At 42.6% G+C, this 23294-nt stretch overlaps 1 protein-coding gene across 6 annotated transcripts in view; it reads left to right on the forward strand.

The window, feature by feature from the left end:
* The window catches only part of stk3 (serine/threonine kinase 3 (STE20 homolog, yeast)), a 384923-nt gene that overhangs the window by 134137 nt on the left and 227492 nt on the right, over positions 1–23294 (forward strand). For all 6 annotated transcript variants that reach the window (XM_048529773.2, XM_048529774.2, XM_048529775.2 and 3 more), the window contains one exon: positions 1279–1446. In XM_048529773.2, the coding sequence (XP_048385730.1) occupies positions 1279–1446 (168 nt within the window). The remainder of the gene's footprint in view (positions 1–1278; positions 1447–23294) is intronic.

The raw sequence follows: 23294 nt of genomic DNA on the forward strand, positions 1-23294 counted from the left end.
TTACTGTGCCCCTGGCTATCCTCAATAGTAAACTTGCTCCCAATGGCTAATGTATTTTCCCCTGACTTCTCGATCGTCCCTATCTAATTCAGAGCCCCCACCCCTGCCAAACTAGCTTAAACCCTCCCAGGTAACACTAGCAAATCTACCTGCAAGTAATTGGACCCTCTCTGGTTCAAGTGCAACCCATACCTCTTGTACAGGTCACCGCTACCCCAGAAGAGATTCCGACAATGGAAGAACTGAAATCTCTGCCCTGTACAACAGTTCCTCAGCCATGCATTCATCTGGCCTGTATTTCTGTTTCTAGTCTCACTGGCACATGGCACTGGGAATAATCTGGAGATTACTTGAGGTTCTGCTTTTTAACTTCTTACTTAAGTCCCTACACTCATTTCACAGGACCCTATCTTTTTGTCTACCTATGTCATTTTTACCAACGTGCACAATGACTTCTGGCTGTTCACCTTCCTCCTTCAGAATGTTCTGCAGCTACTCAGAGACATCCTTGAACCTGGCACCCAGAAGGTAACACACCATCCTGACATCTGTTCTGCGGCCAAGGAATCTCCTGTCTGTCGCCCTCACAACTGAGTGTCCTGTCAGTATAGGTCTTTCTGACTATGCCCTTTCCCCTTGAGTCTCCTTGACACCAGGTTTTCTCTGAACTGCTCTAAATTCATAATGATTGGTGATGTCTCCCAGAATTCTGCTGTGATGACTCAGCCACCCTCTGATTCACTTATTCAGTCACTGTCAATTAGCAATGATGATCATCTCTTCGAGTTAAGAGTGGATAAAATGTTGGTGGGGGGGGGGGGTCTGAACTGTAGGTGGTCTTTCTTAAAAAAAAATTCTGCACTAAGCAGGCCACTGCTTTTCTATGAGCTCAATCACTCATTTAGTGAAAAATCAAATGGAGCTGAAATTCCAGCTGTCTCCTCCCCATCACTGCAACAGAATGTTGGTAACAGTGGAAAATATCAACTGAAACATCTAGCCAGAGATCCTGATATCATCCAACAAGAGTTGCAGCATCCTTGCGGAATTCCATCCATGGACTAAATTATTGATATTTTGTTTCATGTAGCAACATAGATTAAGATTGTTCTACATTTAAAAGTGAAAGTCACACGTCATACTCTGATCTCTGTATGGCAGTTGTTTCACCTTTAATTAATTTAATTTTGAGGAAGTGTTTTAAAATTACAACAATATTTTCAGTATTTTTGCTTATTGATTAATTAATAAAGTTGCAAATGTGATGTGACTTTCCAGGACACAATGGCAAAACGCAACACTGTGATAGGAACACCTTTTTGGATGGCTCCAGAAGTGATCCAAGAAATTGGCTACAATTGTGTTGCAGACATCTGGTCGTTAGGAATCACAGCAATTGAAATGGCAGAAGGCAAACCTCCCTATGCAGATATTCATCCAATGAGGGTAGGTAACTGCTTAATAATAGTAATTTTGACATTATAAGTATTATTAGGGACAATATTGATTCTGTAACAATATTTTAAATAATAGTTTAAATAAATGAACATGATGCACACAGGTTGTATTGAAGCTGTGTCTGTTGCCAGTGCCATCATGAGGTGAAGTACTGTGTGCACATGTGTATGTTGCAGTATGGGGTGTTGTAGTACTTTCTCACTGCCAGAGTACATAGAACATAGAACATAGAAAAGTACAGCACAGTACAGGCCCTTCGGCCCACGATGTTGTGCAGTGGAATAATCCTAATCCAAAAATAAAATAACCTAACCTACATTCCCCTCAATTCACTGCTGTCCATGTGCATGTCCAGCAGTCGCTTAAATGTCACTAATGACTCTGCTTCCACAACTACCACTGGTAAACTATTCCATGCGCTCACAACTCTCTGGGTGAAGAACCTCCCTCTGACATCTCCTCTATACCTTCCTCCTAACACCTTAAAACTATAACCCCTCGTGGCAGTCAATCCTGCCCTGGGGAAAAGTCAGTGATAAAGGTATAGAGTCATACACCATAGGTACAGACCCTTTGGCCCACCACGTCTATGCTGACCACTGAAAACCAAATTATAAAAATCCCATTTACCTGCACTTGGTCCATAGTCTACTATGCCTTGGCATTTTAAGTATTCAATCAGATCTTTCCTACATGTTGCGTAAGTACTCATATTCTCACATATTCATATGGTTGAAACTCCTGAATATTCCTTCCATTCCTCTTCCAAACTCCAGCAGGCAGGACACAGTAATGGGATTACTTAGCTACAGACTTGCAGTGACGCAAAGACATTGAGGAGGGCATGTCTTGGGCAGAGATGAACGAGCTGAGGACAGAGGAACCCACTGCATTTTGTTGTTTGGTGAAATAGTGGTATAGAGACGTAGAATCATATAGCTTGGAAAAGGTCTTTCAGCTTATTGAGTCTGCGCCAACTATCAACACTAATTCAGCTTTTCAGCACTTGTCTCATAGCTTTGGATGTGATAACTTTTCACATGCTTGTCCACATACTGTTTAAAGATTTTGAAGTTTCTTGCCTCCACTGCCCACTCAGGTGGTGCATTTCATATTCCCACCCCCTCTGGCTGAACCAAATTTTCCTCAATTCCCCTATAAACTTCCTGCTCTTCAACTTAAAGTTATGCCCACCTATTATTGACCCTTCAATGAAGGGGAAGAGCTGCTTCCATTCCACCTTTTCCATGCCCCTCATAATCTTATACATCTCAATCAGATTCCATCCTCCTCAGCTTTCTCTGCTTTAATCAAAATAACCTAAGCCTATCCAGCCTTTCTTCACAGCTAAAATGCTCCATCCTAGGTAGCATGCTGAATTTCTTTTACATCCAATCACATCCATCTTACTGTGGGGCAGCCAGAACTGCACACAGTTCTCCATTCATGGCCTAATCAAAGTTTTGTGCAGCTCCGACATAACGCCCCTGCTTTTATAGTCTATGTTACAAAATGAGGCAAGAATCAAAAAAACTCTCAAGGAGGCCAGCTTTCTTGCTTTAGAACTGACCAGAGATTTGATGTTCTAGAATGTGACAGAATTGATTAATGACTTTAGTGTTAAGGAATTGCTGGATAACAGTGACCACAGTATGATTGAGTCTTTTATCCAGCAAGGTGCATCTTGGGGATCCGGTAGATGTGGTATATCTGGACTTCCAGAAAGCATATGACAAAGTGCCACAAAAAGGACTGACCCAGAAGGTTAGATCTCAGGAGGTTAAGGGTTAGAAGATTGGCTTGGATACAGAATTGGCCAACTCATAGAGAGCAGAGGGCCAGGATAAATGGGTCCTTCTCTGGATGGTAAACTGTAACTAGGTTCAGTTCCCTGACCTCAATTATTTGCAACCTATATAAATGATCTGCCAGCAGGGACAGAGTGTAACATAGCAAAATTCATGGATGATACTAAAGTAAGCAGGAAGGCAGGCTGTGATGATGAGTTAAACATTTACAGATGGATATTGATAGTCTCAGACAATGGGCCAGAATCTGGCAGATGGAGTTTAATCTCAGTAAGTACAAGGTTATCCATTTTGGTCAGTAAAATAAAAGGGCGAATTATTTAAATGGAAAGCAGATTCACAGTGTAGAGGGATCTGGATCTCCTCGTGGATGAGTCGCAGAATTGGGTACGCAAGTGCAGCGTATAATAAGGAAGGCAAATGGAATCTTGCAAAAGGACAGGACTAGAAAAGTAAAGAAGTGTTGTTATAGTTATATAAGGTGTTGGAGAGACCATATCTGGAATATTGTGTCCAGTTTTGGATTCCTTGAGGAAGGGTGTGGTTCATTTCAGAGGAGGTTCACCTGGTTGATTCGAGGGATGAAAGTGCTGACAGTTGAATAGCTTGGAGGAGGCTGCACTGATGATATTACCCAGCAGGACACTGAAATGTCTGCAAACGAACGAACTAGCTCAGCGAGCGAACCAATCACAGCACCTATGTGTGGAACCACAGGAGATTAGTGAGACTCTAAATGAATATTTCACATCACTTTTACTGTACAGAAAGACATGGAAGCTAGGGACCTTGGGGAAATAAATAATCATGTCTTGAAAGGAGTCCACTGGAGATCTTAAAATGCGTAAAGGTAGATAATTCCCAGGGACCTGATAAAGTATTTTCCAGGACATTGTGGGAAACTTGTGATAAAGTTGCAGGGCCCCTAGCAGAGATATTTGCACCAGTGATAGATGGCCATGGAAAGTGGCTTATGTTGTGCTATTATTTAAGAAAGTCTGCAAGGAAAAACTAGGGAAGTACAGACCAGTGAACCTGAGATCAGTGGTGGTTAACTTGTTGGAGGGGATTCTGAGAAATGGGATCGACCTGCATTTGGAAATGTAAGGACTGTTTAGGGATAGACAGTGTGGCTTTGTGCATGGGAAACCGTGTCTCAAAAACTTGATTGAGTTTTTTGAAGAGGCGACCAAGAAGATAGATGAAGGCAGAGTGGTAGACCTTGTCTAGATGGACTTCAGCAAGGACTTTGACAAGGTTCTGCGTAGTAGGCTGGTTAGTAGCATGAGATCACATGGGATCTAGGGAGAGCTAGCCAACTGGATACAAAATTGGCTTCATGGTTGGAGACAGAGGATGGTGATTATAGAGATGTTATTCAGATTGGAGGACTGTGACCAGCAGTGTGCCGCAAGGGTTGGTTCTGGGTTCACTGTTGTTCATCATTTATATAAACAATTTGGATGAGAATATAGAAGGCCGGGCTAGTAAGTTTGTAGATGACACCAAACGTGGTGGTATAGTGGACAGTGAAGAAGGTTATCTCAGAGTACAATGGGATCTTGATCAGCAGGCGGAGGAATGGCAGATGAAGATTAATTTAGATAAATGTGAGATGTCGTACTTTGGGAAGGCAAACCAGGGCAGGGTTGTAACTGAGATAGTAAGAACTGCCGATGCTGGAGAAGTTGAGATAACAAGGTGTAGAGCTGGATGAACACAGCAGGCCAAGCAGCATCAGAGAGCAGGAAAGTTGACATTTTGGGTCCAGACCCTTCTCCAGAAAAGATTTGTAACTACTCTGTTTGTGGTAGGGCCTGGGGTGTGTTGTCGAACAGAGATATGTAGAAGTGCAGGCATATAGTTCCTTGAAAGTGGTATCACAGGTAGGCAGGATGGTGAAGAAGACATTTGACACACTTGCCTTCATCAGTCAGAGCATTGAATACAGGAGTTGCGACGTCATGTTACAGCTGTACAAGACATTGGTGAGGCCTCATTTGGAGTACTGCGTACAATTCTGGCCTCCCTGCTATAAGAAGGATGTTATTAAACTAGAAAGGGCGTAAAAAAGATTAAAACAAGGATGTTACAGAGACTGGAGGGTTTGAGTTATAAGGTGAGGTTAGGTAGGCTGGGACTGACTTCCCTACAGCATCAGAGGCTGAGGTTTAGAGAGGCTCATAAAATCATTTAGAGACACAGATAAGGTGAATAGCCAAAATCTTTTCTGCATGGTAGAGGACCCCAAAACTAGAGGGCAAAGGTTTAGGGTGAGTGGGGAAAGATTTAAAAGAGGAATTGAATTGAATTAGGTTTATTGTCACATGTACTCAAATGAGTGCCATGAAAACTTAACAAGTCGCCACTAATAGCTCTACCTTGATACAAAGCAGAAAAATAAGGAGAACAAAGATAAAAAGATAAACATTGCAGTCCTTCTTACTAAGAAGTAGAATAACAATGAAACACAGTTAACTGTTCAACACTACGGTCCATAAGTGCCTAACCATTCTGGGCTAACACTCCTCAGAAGGGCTCAAACTCTTCCACTCAGGCTGCCTGCTCTTGCTCTCATTGCCGGCTGCCTTAGAATCCCTGCTTTGGCTCTTGCCACCAGTTGCCCAGGCTGTGTGCTCCCGTTCTCGCCGTCGGCCTCCTTGGGCCGCCTGCTCATGCTGGCTCCATCAGCCGCCTCAAGCTGCTTGTTCCCACTCTCGCCGCTGGTCGTCTCGGGCCACCTGATCCTGCTCTCGAAAGAGAAACAGAAAGCACAGGAGAAACTCTGGCAACATGTGAGAAGAGAGAAACAAAGTTCAAGTTTTGAGTTTCAGCAGTTCCAGTTTTTACTTCCTAACAGCTCTCCATGTTTCCGTACTTTCCAAAGACTGCAGTGGTCAAGAAGACAAATCACCACCAATTACCTTCTGCAGGCAGTTGGAGATGGACTGTAAGTTTTAGCCTAGCCAGTGGTGGCCACACATCTTGAACAATAAAAGTCTCAACATGAAATGAATGCAAGTGAAGTACTTTGTTGTACCTCACTATGAAATTTTGTCAGTTTAAATAAGTGGTGAAATATGATGAATAAACTGAAGGTTTGCTCATTACTTCTGTAAGATGTTTGTATGTTTGTATTTCTGGCATTTCACTCAAACATTTTCTCGCAATGATGGTACTAAAGAAGGTCTTCCATAGACCAGAGGAATTTTATTGAATTCTCTCGTTTTCTTGATATAAGTGCAGATTAGAAACTGGTTCTCTGTTTGTAACAAAATTATTACGTCTTGGCACTGCTTTGAACTTTCGACACACTTGGTGCTTGATTATTAAGCTTTTAAAGTTAACATTTGGGAATTGTCATGCTTGTGTTTCAGTGAACGTATTTAAAATTTTAAATAGCATGCTTTATAGTACTTTAGAAATGAAAAGACAAAACATTGTGTGGTACGTCCTTCTGCTGAGGTTTCTACAATCTTTTGTTAATTACTAAGTGAATAATTTTTAAATACCTTCGTCATTCTGTTATGCATTATACATTAACCAATCTTGCAAATCTCAGTTTAAATCTCGAAATTAACGAGCAGCTGATTGTTTTATCCTTTCTTGCTGTCTCTGGAACTTTTTACTTGAATCTAAGTTTGTTCTGATAGAAGGAGATAGTAGGAACTGCCCATGCTGGAGAACCTGAGATAACAAGGTGTAGAGCTGGATGAACACAGCAGGCCAAGCAGCATCAGAGGAGCAGGAAAGCTGACATTTGGGGTCTGGACCCTTCTTCAGAAAAACCCTGAAGAAGGGTCCAGACCCAAAATGTCAGCTTTCCTGCTCCTCTGATGCTGCTTGGCCTGCTGTGTTCATCCAGCTCTACACCTTGTTATCTCTTGTTCTTATAGAACATATTTTAAGTACAACAACATTAATTTAAATAGTGTTTATAAGCTTTTAAAATTATTTGAGATGCTTCATAGGAGCATTATCAAGCAACTTTACACCAAGTTTCAGAAGTTATTAGAGCAGATATGAATGATACGTTAAAAAGGTCAGTATTAGGTAGCAGTTTAAAGAGTGACTGAGAGGTTTTCAGGGTGGGAATTTTAGGCCTTGAGATCTCAAAAACTGTTGATACTAACGGTGACTCACTTAAATTGCGGTCAGAAATCACACAACGTCAGATTATAGTCTAACAGATTTATTTGAAAACACAAGCTTTCGAAGCCTCACTCCTTCAGGATGAGCTGTAAGCTAGAATTAAAAGAGAACAGATATCTAGGAGGTTTGAGCACTGGACAGTGTTACAGAGAATATGCAGGAAGGAAGGATCTGAATGTGAAAATGTTGAAATCAAAGAATTCCTTGTGTGGGAGCTGGTTCTGTGTATTGACTATAAGAGTAATGGCTGAATGGGACTCAGCTCAAATGAGATGTTGCTGTTGAAATTTGGGTGGCCTCAAATATATTGAAGGCGGGAGGCTGGTCAGTATGACTGTATTTGTCAGGTAACAAAGATTAGGATTTCAGCAAAAAGAGAGCTGAGACACAAACAAAGTCAAGCAGTGTTACAGACATGTCGCAAATAGAAGCTCGTTTTGGAGACAATTGTAATATCAAGGTTGTGAACACTCTTGGACAGCCTAAGACTTTTCAGAAATTATTTCTTTATGCTTTCCTGGAGTTTTCCTTGTTTCATTGTTGGTCCATTCTGGTAAGCCTGTCCATCATCTACAAAACACAAGTCAGGAATGTGATGGTATATTCCCCACTTGCCTGGATAAAAGCAGTGCCAACAATGCTGAAGAAGCTTAATTAGAACCAGGACATAGTAGCCCATCTGACTGACACCACAACCACATACATGCACTCCTTCATCCATTGAAACTCAGTAGCAGCAGTATGTATTACCTATAAGATGCAGAAATTTACCAAAGATCCTTAGACTACACGATCCAAATCCATAACTACTTCCACCTAGGCAGGACAAGGGCAGGAGGTACATGGGAGCACCACCAACTGCAAATTTTCCTTGAACATGTTCTTCATTTTTGTTGAGATGAAATCTTGGAATTTTCACAATCAGGGCATTGTGGGTACACCTAAAGCACATGGAGTGCAGTGGCTCAAGAAGGCCACTTCTTCCTCCTTCCACCCCAACCTCAAGTTCACCTGGGCCATCTCCAACACATCCCCTCACCTTCCTGGACCTCTCAGTCTCCATCTCAGGTGACCAGCTAGAAACTGATGTCCATTTCAAGCCCACCGACTCCCACAGCTACCTAGAATACACCTCCTCCCACCCACCCTCCTGCAAAAATTCCATCCCCTATTCCCAATTCCTCCACCTCTGCCGCATCTGCTCCCACGACAAGACATTCCACTCCCGCACATCCCAGATGTCCAAGTTCTTCACGGACCGCAACTTTCCCCCCGCAGTGGTCGAGAACGCCCTTGACCGCGTCCCCCGCATTTCCCGCAACACATCCCTCACACCCTGCCCCCGCCACAACTGCCCCCAGAGGATCCCCTTCGTTCTCACACACCACCCCACCAACCTCCAGATACAACGCATCATCCTCCAACACTTCTGCCATCTACAATCCGACCCCACCACCCAAGACATTTTTCTAGCCCCACCCTTGTCTGCCTTCTGGGGAGACCACTCTCTCTGTGACTCCCTTGTTCGCTCCACACTGCCCTCCAACCCCACCACACCCGGCACCTTCCCCTGCAACCGCAGGAAGTGCTACACCTGCCCCCATACCTCCTCCCTCACCCCTATCCCAGGCCCCAAGATGACTTTCCACATTAAGCAGAGGTTCACCTGCACATCTGCCAATGTGGTATACTGTATCCATTGTACCCAGTGTGGCTTCCTTTACATTGGGGAAACCAAGCGGAGGCTTGGAGACCGCTTTGCAGAACACCTCCGCTCAGTTCGCAGTAAACAACTGCACCTCCCAGTCGCGAACCATTTTAACTCCCTCTCCCATTCTTTTGACGACATGTCCATCATGGGCCTCCTGCAGTGCCACAAGGATGCCACCCGAAGGTTGCAGGAACAGCAACTCGTATTCCGCTTGGGAACCCTGCAGCCCAATGGTATCAACGTGGACTTCACCAGCTTCAAAATCTCCCCTTCTCCCACTGCATTCCAAAACCAGCCCAGTTCGTCCCCTCTCCCCACTGCGTCACACAACCAGCCCAGCGCATCCCCTTCCCCCACTGCATCCCAAAACCAGCCCAGCCTGTCTCTGCCTCCCTAACCTGTTCTTCCTCTCACCCATCCCTTCCTCCCATCTCAAGCCACACCTCCATTTCCTACCTACTAACCTGATCCCACCTCCTTGACCTGTCCGTCTTTCCTGGACTGACCTATCCCCTCCCTACCTCCCCATCTATACTCTCCTCTTCACCTATCTTCTTTTCTCTCCATCTTTGGTCTGCCTCCCCCTCTCTCCCTATTTATTCCAGAACCCTCTCCCCATCCCCCTCTCTGATGAAGGGTCTCGGCCCAAAATGTCAGCTTTTGTGCTCCTGAGATGCTGCTTGGCCTGCTGTGTTCATCCAGCTTCACACTTTATTATCTTGGATTCTCCAGCATCTGCAGTTCCCATTATCTCTCATCATTACCTCCGCTTCTGTGGCAACTGGGGACTCACAATAATGCTGGCCCAGCTAGAGATGCCCAAGATCCCCAAATGGATACAAAAAATCCAAAATAACTAATGGTCTCTTAACAATCACCAAGAGGGATGTTTTCCTTTTGTTTTCAGTTGTATTTTGTTTAGGTATATTCACCTTTTATCTCTGTAAACCAAGTGCAGAATTTGGTGGCAAAATTACATTCACAGTTCATATTCTGAAGGAGAGCAGTGATTACACTGTAGATTTAGTCCTTATCATGTGGGTGACCAGAATATAATTTTTCTCCCAAGTCGCTAATTCATTAGAATGTTCGTGGTGGTGAATTAGTGCATGAATGATTAGTTTTAGTATATAGGTGAATGTATAGGTATGCCAAGGAGGGGAGGTGCATAAGATAGGTGGTAGGGGATAGGGTGGGATTGTAGGATGAGTCAAGTAAATGACAAAGGGAGTAGGGGGTATTAGCCGCAATTGCTTGATAGGGTGGCAGTGAAGTAGGTCTATGGTTGGATAAATTGGCAGCAGGGTAAGGTGGTGAGGTTTGGTTGGATGGTGTTTGCGGTGTTGAAGGGGAGGTTGGGTTGGAGGAAGTAATGGTTCAATTGTGTAGTTATCCATGTTTAAGACTCGATTCTTCTGTTTAACATTCCTGAGGTAATTGTTCAGGTCAGAACTGTCTGAAGTGTCCTACTCTTGCTCAGAGAGTGAGGTCTTGGTAACAGGGTGATTTCCTATTCACGTTTTAATTTTTTAAGGCAATTTCCCCAGAGTCTACGCATCAGGAATTCTGTGGTGTCTCATGTACATCTCATAACTCAACCTTCAAAAGTTGGGAAATTAGAAGATGTGGAACATGTTAAACACTCTTTCATGTTTTTTTTGAAGGTATCGCACCTCATGTACCAAGTAATTCCACCGGAAATCATAGTTGTATGACATTAATGGGGAAGCTTGGAATGAAATGTCTTCAAATTGTTACCCAAAATTTGGATGGATATTTGATTCATGGGAGCTAACTAGCCAAGAAAAATACTATTTACCGTTATTTGCATTCTTTAAATATTGGGACTGCTTCAAGGTTCCTGTCTCTCCCATTTGTTTTAATTTGTTTTGAAGAGATGCTTTATTTATGAATTATCTATAAGTGCAGTACCGTAAGTGTAGGTCCGATGTTGCAGAAAATACAATTTAAAAAGTAACACATTTTTCATTCGAGCAATGCACTCTTTGGTGCCTCAATTCAAATGCCAAATTGGAACTTTTACCAAATATATCCGAAAGCCATATATATCCTAATGCAAGCTACAAATGCATTTAAAAGTTAACAGCCCCTTCATACTGTTATGATGCAGAGGCAGGCAGCCTAACTAAATCAGTCTTTCTACCTCTGTATTTGCAACATAGTACAGCTAAACAGTCGAAAACACCGAATAAATGCTCCAATAGTTCCCAACCAGACTTTAGAATACCCAGTCCCAGACTTAGTGAATAATTAATGGCAGACACTCAAATGAAAGGAATTAACCATTTGTTAAATGCACAATAACTTTAGAAGAGAAAAGAATTAAATAACAAAGTAAATTAATTCATGTCTATGCTTTAAACCTGAAATATTTTTAGCCATAAACCCATTTACACAAAAGATGGACAAACAAACAAATACAATTAAGGGATAAATAAAAGGAAAGAACAAAACTGCCTAGATTACTTGAATGGCTTTCACAAAGTGTTGTTTCACAGGTATTGATGTGGACTCCTTGGTTGCTTTCTCGGAACCTCTGGTGAGGGTCATATTCTCAGTTCACTCAGGTAAATGCAGTAATACTATTGAGCATTCTATTCCAAGATAATAAAATGTGAGGCTGGATGAACACAGCAGGCCAAGCAGCATCTCGGGAGCACAAAAGCTGACGTTTCGGGCCTAGACCCTTCATCAGAGAGGGGGATGGGGAGAGGGAACTGGAATAAATAGGGAGAGAGGAGGAGGTGGACCGAAGATGGAGAGTAAAGAAGATAGGTGGAGAGAGTGTAGGTGGGGAGGTAGGGAGGGGATAGGTCAGTCCAGGGAAGACGGACCGGTCAAGGAGGTGGGATGAGGTTAGTAGGTAGCTGGGGGTGCGGCTTTGGGTGGGAGGAATGGATGGGTGAGAGGAAGAGCCGGTTAGGGAGGCAGAGACAGGTTGGACTGGTTTTGGGATGCAGTGGGTGGGGGGGAAGAGCTGGGCCGGTTGTGTGGTGCAGTGTGGGGAGGGGACGAACTGGGCTGGTTTAGGGATGCAGTAGGGGAAGGGGAGATTTTGAAACTGGTGAAGTCCACATTGATACCATATGGCTGCAGGGTTCCCAGGCGGAATATGAGTTGCTGTTCCTGCAACCTTCGGGTGGCATCATTGTGGCAGTGCAGGAGGCCCATGATGGACATGTCATCTAGAGAATGGGAGGGGGAGTGGAAATGGTTTGCGACTGGGAGGTGCAGTTGTTTGTTGCGAACTGAGCGGAGGTGTTCTGCAAAGCGGTCCCCAAGCCTCTGCTTGGTTTCCCCAATGTAGAGGAAGTCGCACCGGGTACAGTGGATGCAGTATACCACATTGGCAGGTGTGCAGGTGAACCTCTGCTTAATGTGGAATGTCATCTTGGGGCCTGGGATGGGGGTGAGGGAGGAGGTGTGGGGACAAGTGTAGCATTTCCTGCGGTTGCAGGGGAAGGTGCCGGGACCTTCCGGCACCTTCCCCTGCAACCGCACCCCACCACACCCGGCACCTTCCCCTGCAACCGCACCCCACCACACCCGGCACCAGGTTCACCTGCACACCTGCCAATGTGGTATACTGCATCCACTGTACCCGGTGCGACTTCCTCTACATTGGGGAAACCAAGCAGAGGCTTGGGGACCGCTTTGCAGAACACCTCCGCTCAGTTCGCAACAAACAACTGCACCTCCCAGTCGCAAACCATTTCCACTCCCCCTCCCATTCTCTAGATGACATGTCCATCATGGGCCTCCTGCACTGCCACAATGATGCCACCCGAAGGTTGCAGGAACAGCAACTCATATTCCGCCTGGGAACCCTGCAGCCATATGGTATCAATGTGGACTTCACCAGTTTCAAAATCTCCCCTTCCCCAACTGCATCCCTAAACCAGCCCAGTTCGTCCCCTCCCCCCACTGCACCACACAACCAGCCCAGCTCTTCCCCCCCACCCACTGCATCCCAAAACCAGTCCAACCTGTCTCTGCCTCCCTAACCAGTTCTTCCTCTCACCCATCCCTTCCTCCCACCCCAAGCCGCACCCCCAGCTACCTACTAACCTCATCCCACCTCCTTGACCTGTCCGCCTTCCCTGGACTGACCTATCCCCTCCCTACCTCCCCACCTACACTCTCTCCACCTATCTTCTTTACTCTCCATCTTCGGTCCACCTCCCCCTCTCTCCCTATTTATTCCAGTTCCCTCTCCCCATCCCCCTCTCTGATGAAGGGTCTAGGCCCGAAACGTCAGCTTTTGTGCTCCTGAGATGCTGCTTGGCCTGCTGTTTTAATCCAGCCTCACATTTTATTATCTTGGAATTCTCCAGCATCTGCAGTTCCCATTATCTCTGAGCATTCTATTCACTGGGTTTCCAAAAGGTGGAGTGGCAGATTTAACAGGAAATTTTCACATTTGCATACTGCCATCAGCCAAGCTTTTCTCCCTTGAAAACATGGTTAAAAAATTCCACCATGATTTCGCCCTGACAGACTGATGCAGTGTTCAGAGTCATGGAGTTCCTTTCTACACATCTTAACAAAAACCACTGCATCTCTCTCCCAACTTTTTTTGCAAAGACACTCCACAAGGAAATTGTTTACTTGCAGGTGATTATCTCCGAATCCTCCACCCTCCCAATGGTCTAATGTGGTTCAAATTTTCGATTTATTTTAGTACTAGAAATATTACTTAAATTAGTACATAAAGGAGATTAATACCTAAATGACGCTAGTCAATGAAAAGAATGAAGAAATATTGGGGTGGAGGAGTTGATGGGTTAAAGAAAGTTGTAACCTTGAAGAATGAATTTCAGTTGAATTCATTTACTCTGGTTCATTGGAAACATTTCAATTGTCAAACCACAGTTTAATGTAGTCAATAGTTATTAGGTCTTTTCAGTAAATACAGGAGTCTGGATTCGGTCAATTTAAGATCAGAATATGAAAATGCTTTGATTTGGATAAAAAGAATAGTCAAGTTCTGCAACTGGATCAGATGATTTGGGAAAATAGAAGCTTCTGGCCAGCTGTGGAAGTTATGTCAAAATAAATGCAGCTGTTTGATCTAGTTTCCAAAAATTTTGTTCTGACACAGTGTCATTGGAGCTGAATCACTTTCACCTTTTCACCTTGATTGATTCTTAATGCTTTCTACTTTCTATTGGGTTAATGTTTAAAATTTTAGGTGGTATGTGGTCAAAATTTAAGTTCCATTTTCAGTTGCAAATGAGTTGACACAGCTTTCTGGAACAAGTTTGTGGCCTTTGTTTTTTGAGCAGCCTAACCCAAAGGTCTGCAGGCAAGATTTGAATTTGCACACTACTCGATGTTTCAGTGTCACAGTTTAGTCCTTTTGTAGAGGTGCTGGTGTTGGATTGGGATTGGCAAGGTCAGAAGTCAGATCACACCAGGTTCTAGTCCGAAAGGTTTATTTGAAACCACAAGTTTCTGGAGCGTTGCCCACACCGCCCTGAAAGCTTGTGATTTCAAATAAACCTGTCGAACTATAACTTGATGTCATCTGATTTCCGACACAGTTTGTTCCAGTTGGCACATATAAGACTACTGGAAAAGAAAAATGGCATCAATGTTGAACAAGGCTAGCACTTGTTGACCTCTTGTCATTGACATTGAGAAAAGGTAGTCCCAAATGATTGTAGTTGTATGTACAATTTTTCTTGTACAATTGAGTGACAATTTCAAGCCTGCCATGAGTAAACCACATTGCTGGGAGTCTGGAGTCATGTGCAATAATGCCATTGAACCAGATTAGTTTTTAAAACAACCCTGTAGTTCACGCTTACCAATACTTATACAAAACCTCTTAAAATTGAACACACCAGCACAATAGAATTTGAACATTGTCTTTGGAGGTGTCAAATCTCTGGATTACTGTTCCAGCTTCATTACCTTAATGGTGCCATTATCACTGGAAATATTTAGAAATTCATAAAAGAATCAAGCCGAGTCAATGTGGCTGCATGAAGGGGAAATCGTACCAGGAAAATTTGTTAAAGTTATTTGAGGAGACAGCGAGTAATATAGATAAAGGTGGGTAATTAGTACATATATTTGGATTTCCAGAAGGTTTTTGATAAGGTACTGCACAGGGCCTGTCTAATAAGATAAGAGCCTGTGGTGTTGCGGTACCAAATTATCATGCATAGAGGAATGTCTAACTCATAGAAGGTGCTGTTCAGATGACGGGGCATCATTCGGATGGCAATCTGTGAAGAATAGAGTGCCTGAGGAATGACTCCTGGGGCCACAGTCATATTAATGACTTGAATGTACTATCTTCCGGTTTGTAGATGATACAAGAACAGGTGGGAAGGCAAGCAGTGAGGACGACACAATAAGCCAACATAGAAATATAGACAGCCAAAATGAGTAACAGAAACTTGATTGATGAAATGTGGAAAGTATGAGGCCATACAGATTTACAGGAAGAATAGAAGAGCTGAATATGAGTTCAATGGGGAACGTCTTCAGAAATTTACAGCACAGAGGGACTTGGGGTCTTTTGCATTAATCACAAAAGTCTAGCAAGCGAGTTCATTGGGCAATAGGGAATGCTGTTGGTCTTTATATTAATGAGAACAGTGCATAAGAATATGGCAGTCTTGCTAAAACTATACAAGGCTGTAGTTAGACCACAACTGGAATACTGTGATCAGCTTGGTGCCTTTATCTAAGGAGAGACGTCATGGCATTTGAGACAGTCCAGGGATGATTAACTAGCTTGATTCCAGGTTTGGAGGGATTTTGTTACAAGAAGAGTCAATTGGGCTTGTATTTTTGGAATGTGGCAGAATGAGAAGAGAGCTTATTGGATCATATTATATTCTTGGGTAATTTGACAGTGTAGATGTAGGGAGGTGGTTTCTTCTTATGGGAGAGTGAAAGGTGGGCTGAGGAGTGGAAGATGGAGTTCACTTTAGATGAATGTGAGGTGCTGCATTTTGGAAAGGCAAATCAGGGCAGGACTTATATACTTAATGGTAAGTCCTAGGGAGTGTTGCTGAACAAAGAGACCTCGGAGTGCAGGTTCATTGTTCCGTGAAAGTGGAATTGCAAGTAGGTAGGATAGTGAAGAAGGCATTCGGTACGCTTGCCTTCATTGGTCAGTGCATTGAGGATAGGAGTTGGAAAGTCATGTTGCGGCTGAACATGACATTGGTTCAGCCAGTTCTGGAGTATTGCATGCAATTCTGGTCTCCCTGCAGTAAGCAGGATGTTGTGAATCTACAAAAGGGTTCAGAAAAGATTTACAAGGATGTTTCCAGAGTTGGAGGGTGTGAGAGGCTGAATAGGCTGGGGTTATTTTCCCTGGAGCATCAGGGGCTGAGGGATGACCTTAATGAAAAATCATGAGGGGGGCGCATGCACTAAATAGACAAAGTATTTTCCCTGCGGTAGGGGAGTCCAAAACTAGAGGGCATAGGTATGGAATGAGCTGCCAGAAGAAATGGTGGAGGCTGGTACAATTACAACATTTAAAAGGCATCTGGATGGGTTTATGAATAGGAAGGGTTTAGGGGGACAGGGGCCAAATGCTGGAAAATGGGACTAGATTAATTTAGAATATCTGGTCGACATGGGCGACTTGGATTGAAGCATCTGTTTCTGTGCTGTGTATCTCTATAACTCTATGACCAGAGTACATAATCTCATAAACCAGAGGAAATACGGGTAAGCAGTGACTGGTGGTAATGTTATTGGACTTGCAATCCAGAACACCAAGCCAATGCTCTCAGGGTATGGATTTGAATCTCTCCATTGCAAATTGAATCCGGTAAACAGCTCAAATAAAGAGCTGGCATAATGGTAGCTATGCATTTGTGATGTTTGTTGATAAAATCAAGCTGGTTCACGAATGTGCTTTACCATCCTTAACCTGTTTCGGCCTACATGTGAAACTGATTAAGAGTGGTCCAACAAAATATGGAAATGGCAGGCGTAGGCTATTTGGCCCATTGAGCCCGCATTATCATTCAACATGTTCATGACTGATCCTCTATCGCAATGCCAGTGCTCCTGCTCTCTACCCATACCCTTTGACTTACTTAGCCTCTCGAAATTTGTCTATTTCTTTCACATAGATATTCAATGCCTTGGCCTCCGCTGTATTCTGTGGTTGAGAATACCACAGATTCACCACCATCCCCCTCTGACTAAATAAATTTCTGCATATTTCAGTTTGAAATTGCCTGCCCTTTATCCTGAGAACATGCCCTTGTGCCCTGGACACCCTCCTCCCCTGCCAAGGGGAGCAGCATTTGAGCACCCAATCTGTCCGGCACTTTCAGAATATTATGTTTCAAGAAAATATCCTCTTATTTTTCTAACCTCAGTTGCATAAGTGCCCACTGGATCTGATCTCTCCTCCTACAACAAACTTGCCATTCCAGGAATCCATCTAGTATTGGTCATAGATAACAAAGTGTGGAGCTGGATGAACACAGCAGGCCAAGCAGCATCTTAGGAGCACAAAAGCTATTGGTCGTAGTTTGCTAGAGTGGAGCATCTTGCTTCACTGTCCTTTAGCTTGAATATTTTTGCTGTACACATCGCTCAGTTTGCATATTGATAATGTGCTATTTGAAACATTGGTGAATAATCAAGCTTGAGATGTGTCCCTTAACTAGTGAGAATTAGAGTTAGTGAGAACTGGCATGGACAACATGGACTGAAGGGCCTGCTTCCATGCTGTAATTCTTTATGACTATCAAGAGTTAAGAAACAGGAATAGTTGAGAAGGAACTTGGGCATTTTAAACTCAAATCAGGCACAAAAAGGAGACAAAGAGGGAGAAGTATAAATTGATCAAAGAGAGCAAAAGTCAGAACAAATGAGACTTTTCTTTTGAAAATAAACATCTATCGACACTGCTAATTGCCTTTAATAGGACTATGAACTCACGTATGATAGTTAAATATCATCTTTATTGATGTGTTTCTCCAGAATAAAGCCTTGCATCGTTTTGTAGTGTAATCAAGTAGCTTAATGCCAAGGGCATAAGTATTTGTGATTCGATGATCCTAATGAAATGCTAATTGGGGTAACATAGTATACAGTGATTTCCCTTTTTTCACCAGAATAAGGTTCCAATTAAGTGTATGAGCTCATCTTTTCTGGTCAAGATGCAATTACAAAGGAAATTTAAACCACGCATTTGCATTGATGAATGGATTTCCTATCTTTTGATTAATCATGCTATAAAGTAAGCAAAACTTTATACAGTAATTGAAAGATTACTCCAAATGTATTTATAGAGCTATTTTAATTGAACGTATGCATTTTTAATGAAAATGCAATGAATAATTATGTTTTACTTCTTTTGTCATGTGTTATGATCCTAGCTGATGGTCGTACTGGACAGGGTGAAACCTGATAGACCATAAGTTTTATCTTTGTGTCTTGGTTACTGTTGTGTGTTACCGGACGTATTCACACAGGCCTATCAGTGTACTTTTAGCAAAAGAACAGAAATTTATTACAAGGGAAAAAAAAAGCAAAGCTAGATAAAAAAAAATTTTGAACAATCTTACCGTAAATAGAAAAATAGAAAGATTCAAGTAAATAAGGGAACCAAGGGTTATGTGGAAAAGGCAAGAAAATAGAGTTGAAAATTATCAGATCAGTTATTATCAAATTATGTTATTGAATGGTGGAACAAACTTGATGGGCTGAATGGCCTGTTTCTGCTCCTGTGTCTTATGGTCTTTCAGGAATATCCATCTACAGGCAGTCAACCCCAGTAAAATATCATTTCTCTTAATATTTAAACTTAGATTAGATTAGATTCCGTACATTGTGGAAACAGGCCCTTCGGCCCAACAAGTCCACACTGCCCTTTGAAGCATCCCACCCAGACCCATCCCCCTATAACCCACACACCCCTGAACACTACGGGCAATTTAGCGCTGCCAATCCACCTAGCCTGCACATCTTTGGACTGTGGGAGGAAACCGAATCACCCGGAGGAAACCCTCGCAGACACGGGGAGAATGTGCAAACTCCACACAGACTGTTGCCCGAGGCTGGAATCGAACATGGGTCCCTGGCGCTGTGAGGCTGCAGTGCTAACCACTGAGCCACTGTGCTGCCCGATTTAAGATTTAAAATTTAAAATTGCTTACTGAATTGATGTCTCAAGTGTTTCCTTATGGCAATTTCTCGCACATTCACCAGATGAGAATTTCTCATTCTTTCCCTCAGTGATTCAAACAAGCTAACATATCCTCAGTGAACTTTAAGAAACATTAAGAGCTTTTACTAGCCATATCTACTTGGATTGCTAAAACAGCTTATGACTTCTTTCTAGTTCTTTTGACCTGGAGGCTGCCAAAACTAACCTGCTCTTAAACTGGAAAGGATCTTCAGTTTTCAATCAGCTAGAGGCCTTTGTTGGCTGTTGGCTAGTCACAGAAACTCAAGTCAACAGTAAACAGATTTAATTATTTAGCTTTAAGTCACATGGTTTCTTGTGGATGGTGTCCTTAATACATCATTCCAGATCACTTTCTGACTTTTTCATAAAAAAAGATGTAACTACACATCACTGAAAACTAAAATCCTATTTACCTCTACTTTAGGATTCAGTATCCCAAAAATAATAAAATGTTGTAAACTTGCACGACACTTAGATGCTTAATGCATTTTTTATTAAGCTATACGAATGCTTTATCATTGTCAGAAGCAACTTTGGATCTTTCAATGAACTGAGAGGTTTCAAAATGAAAAATTAGCACATTAGTAACTTATGTTTGGCATTTGGAATTCATTTTAACATTTCCATAACAGCTTGGAAATTCCATAAATGAATGAAGTAGCATAATCTAAGTACAGTAATTCAGGAGCCCTCACTGGATGTTGAAAACTGGTTGTAGCTTTTCGTACGCTGATTTGTACAAATTAAATTAATGAAGTATTATTGAAAAAACAAGTTGGCCCTGACAATGCAGATACTCAGTGAGGCTCCAGGTTTAAAGTCTAAAAATAGCTTTCAGGGAGAATTCTTCAGCTTTGATTGATTTGAATGAATCCAAATACATGTAAAATGATAGATAAAAGAAATCGCATTTGTAGTGAGATATACAAAGTGTAGAGCTGGATGAACACAGCAGGCCAAGCAACATCAGAGGAGCAGGAAGGCTGAGGTTTCGGGCCCAGACCCTTCTTCAGAAGGGTTCAGAACCTTCCAAAGCCATGACCACTTCTATCTAGAAGATCAAGGGCAATCAATATAGGGAGCACCACCATCAGCCATTTCTCCTCAAAGCCACTCACCATCCTGAACTGACTAATATATCACTGTTCCTTCACTGTCCTGTTGTGTCAAAATCTTGGAATTCTCTCCCAAATATTATTGTAGGTCAAACCAGAATAGTTGGACTGCAGTGATTCAAGAGGCGGCTCACACCACCTTGTCAAAAATATCTAAGAATGGGCATAAACGCTGGCCAACCAGTGAAACCCACATCCCATGAATGAATTTTTAAAAAATTGACAACTTTAGAGAAAATATGGGATTGGAAGCTCAACTCAGGCTCAACCAGGAAGTTGAGGTTGCTTGCAGATTGGCTAAGGCTGAGAAGATTTGTTGGACAAGATTTTCAAGTTTGTGATTTTTTTTATTCATTGATGGGATGAGGGTGTCACTGGCTAGGCTGCATTTATTGCCCATCCCCAAAAAGCCCAGAAGGCAGTTGAGTCAACCACATTACTGATGGTCTGGAGTCACATGTAGGCCAGACCAGGAAAAGATGGCAGCCTCCTTCCCTAAAGAATATGAGTGAACCAGATGGTTTTCTTTCTTGACAATCGACAATGAATTCATTGTCATCATTGGACTTTTAATTCCAGATTTTTTTTATTGTAACAGGTTTGAACCCAGGTCTCCAGAACATTATCTGGATTAACAGTCCAGATATCGTACCATGAGGCCATTACCTCCCCCTAAATTATGTTGGATGTGGAATTTATGGTGGGTGCCATCGTGGCATTTATATTCCCAGCCCTTCATTGAACGGGTACAGCACAGAGGAGATCATTAAATCTCTTGTGTCTGTGATGTCTGCAAAAGCAACTCACCTACTTCTAATCACCCACCTTTTCCTATAACCCAGTGCATGTCTTGTTTTACACAATTCTCTAATTCGCTTTTAAAGATCTTGATTAAATCCAGTACAGTTGTAGATCTAACCTCTTGTTACTTCCATTTTCTTGGATGGGCATGTTTAACATCCTGACACCCAAAGAGTCCTTCCCTGTTGAAACTGGTTACCCTGCATCTACTTAATGCTTAGGACAGCATTATTTAGATAAGGGAAAGACTCCTGCTTCAGCTGGAAGCAAGTCCTGTTAATTTGATAAGCCAGCAGCTCTATAGTCCTAGCATAGTGGACACTATTGGGAGTGCAGGCACTCCTTGAAATAAAAGAGGAGCTAATAGAGGCTGGACTTGTGCCTCAGTGTATCAACACAATCTGATTATGAGTAAATGTGGTAGGGGCGGGAAAGGGAGTTTGAGGAATAGATAGGAGGAATGACTTTGTATGATTTTGTGGGAAATGTCTCCAGTGTAAGGCTGTAAGCTTTTTCATTTTCTAGTCTTCTGGCACTTCCCCTGAGTCTAGAAGGGATTATAGCCAGTGCCCCTGCAATTTTTACCCTTACTTCCTTCAAGGCCCTTGGATGTATCTCATTTGTTTTTAAATTCCAACATTAAGACTTCTTCCTTGTTAAATTTGAACCCTTCCAGTGACTGACTTTCCTCCTCAGTCACCATGGACATCTTCCATTGGCAGCATCTTCCACTTTGCAAACACAGATGCAAGGTATTCATTAACACCTTAGCTATGCCCTGCCTCCTTGTGTAAATTTATTTCTTGTTCTCCAATTGGCCCTTTGCCATCCCAAGCAGGATAGATAAAAGGGAACCAGTAGATGTAATATATTTGAATTTACAAAAGGCATTTGATAAGGTGCCATACATAAGGCTACTTAATAAGAAATAAAAATTGAAAGAACTACAGATGCTGTAAATCAGAAACAAAAATAGAAATTGTGGAAAAGCTGAGCAGGTCTGGCAACATCTATGAAGAGAAATGAGGAAGGTTCAGTGGACCTGAAATGTTTACTCTGGTTTCTCTTTGAAGATGCTGTCAGACCTGTTGAGCCTTTCCAGCAATTTCTGGCTTCGTGCTTAATAAGAATTTGTTTTAGATTGGCTAGCTAGTAGAAGGCAGAGAGTTGTCTTAAGTGAGGGCTGGGGAAGAGGTGGTGATATTCAGGATGGCTACCTATAACTACTGGAGTGCCATAGGGCCCAGTACTGGGGCACAATTATTCATTATATATTAATATTTAAATATTATTCATTACTTATATATACTAATGATTTTAATAGGGAAAGTAAATGTATTAGTGCTAAGTTTGCAGATGACGAAAAATGTAGATGTGAAGGCAAGTAGTGAAAATAGAAGCATAGCACATAGAAGCAAGAATAGCCTATTCAGATCTGCAATTGTGCTGCACCATTCAAAAAGATCATGGCTGATCATCTGACTCATTATCCTGTTCTGTTCTCTCCGCTGCTTTGATCCCTTTAGCTCTAGGGACTATATCTAACTCCTTCTTGAAAATATGCAATGTTTTGGCCTCAACAGCTCTCTGTGGCAGAGGATTCAACATAATCACCATTGTCCAGGTCAAAAAATTTCTTGTCAACTCAGTCTTAAATGGTCTACAGCATATGCTGACTGTTGACCCCTAGTTCTGGACTCCACAGCCATCTCGAACATCCTTCCTGTTTTTACCCTGCATAGTCCTCTTGCAATTTTATAGGTTACTTAGATTTTTGTTATTCCCTCATGAGATAAGGATGCTGCTGGCTAGGCCAGCGTTTATTGCCCATCCTTCATTGCCCAGAGGGCATTTAAGAGTCAACCACATTACTGTGGGTCTGGAGTCACATGTACGTCAGACCAGGTAAAGCTGACAGATTTCCTTTCCTAGAGGACATTAGTGAACCAAATAAAAACCAAAAGAACTGCGGATGCTGTAAATCAGGAACAAAAACAAGTGCTGGAAAAGCTCAGCAGGTCTGGCAGCATCTGAGGAGGCGAAAACAG

The sequence above is a fragment of the Stegostoma tigrinum genome, chromosome 5 (assembly GCF_030684315.1).
Source record: "Stegostoma tigrinum isolate sSteTig4 chromosome 5, sSteTig4.hap1, whole genome shotgun sequence".
NCBI lineage: Eukaryota > Metazoa > Chordata > Chondrichthyes > Orectolobiformes > Stegostomatidae > Stegostoma > Stegostoma tigrinum.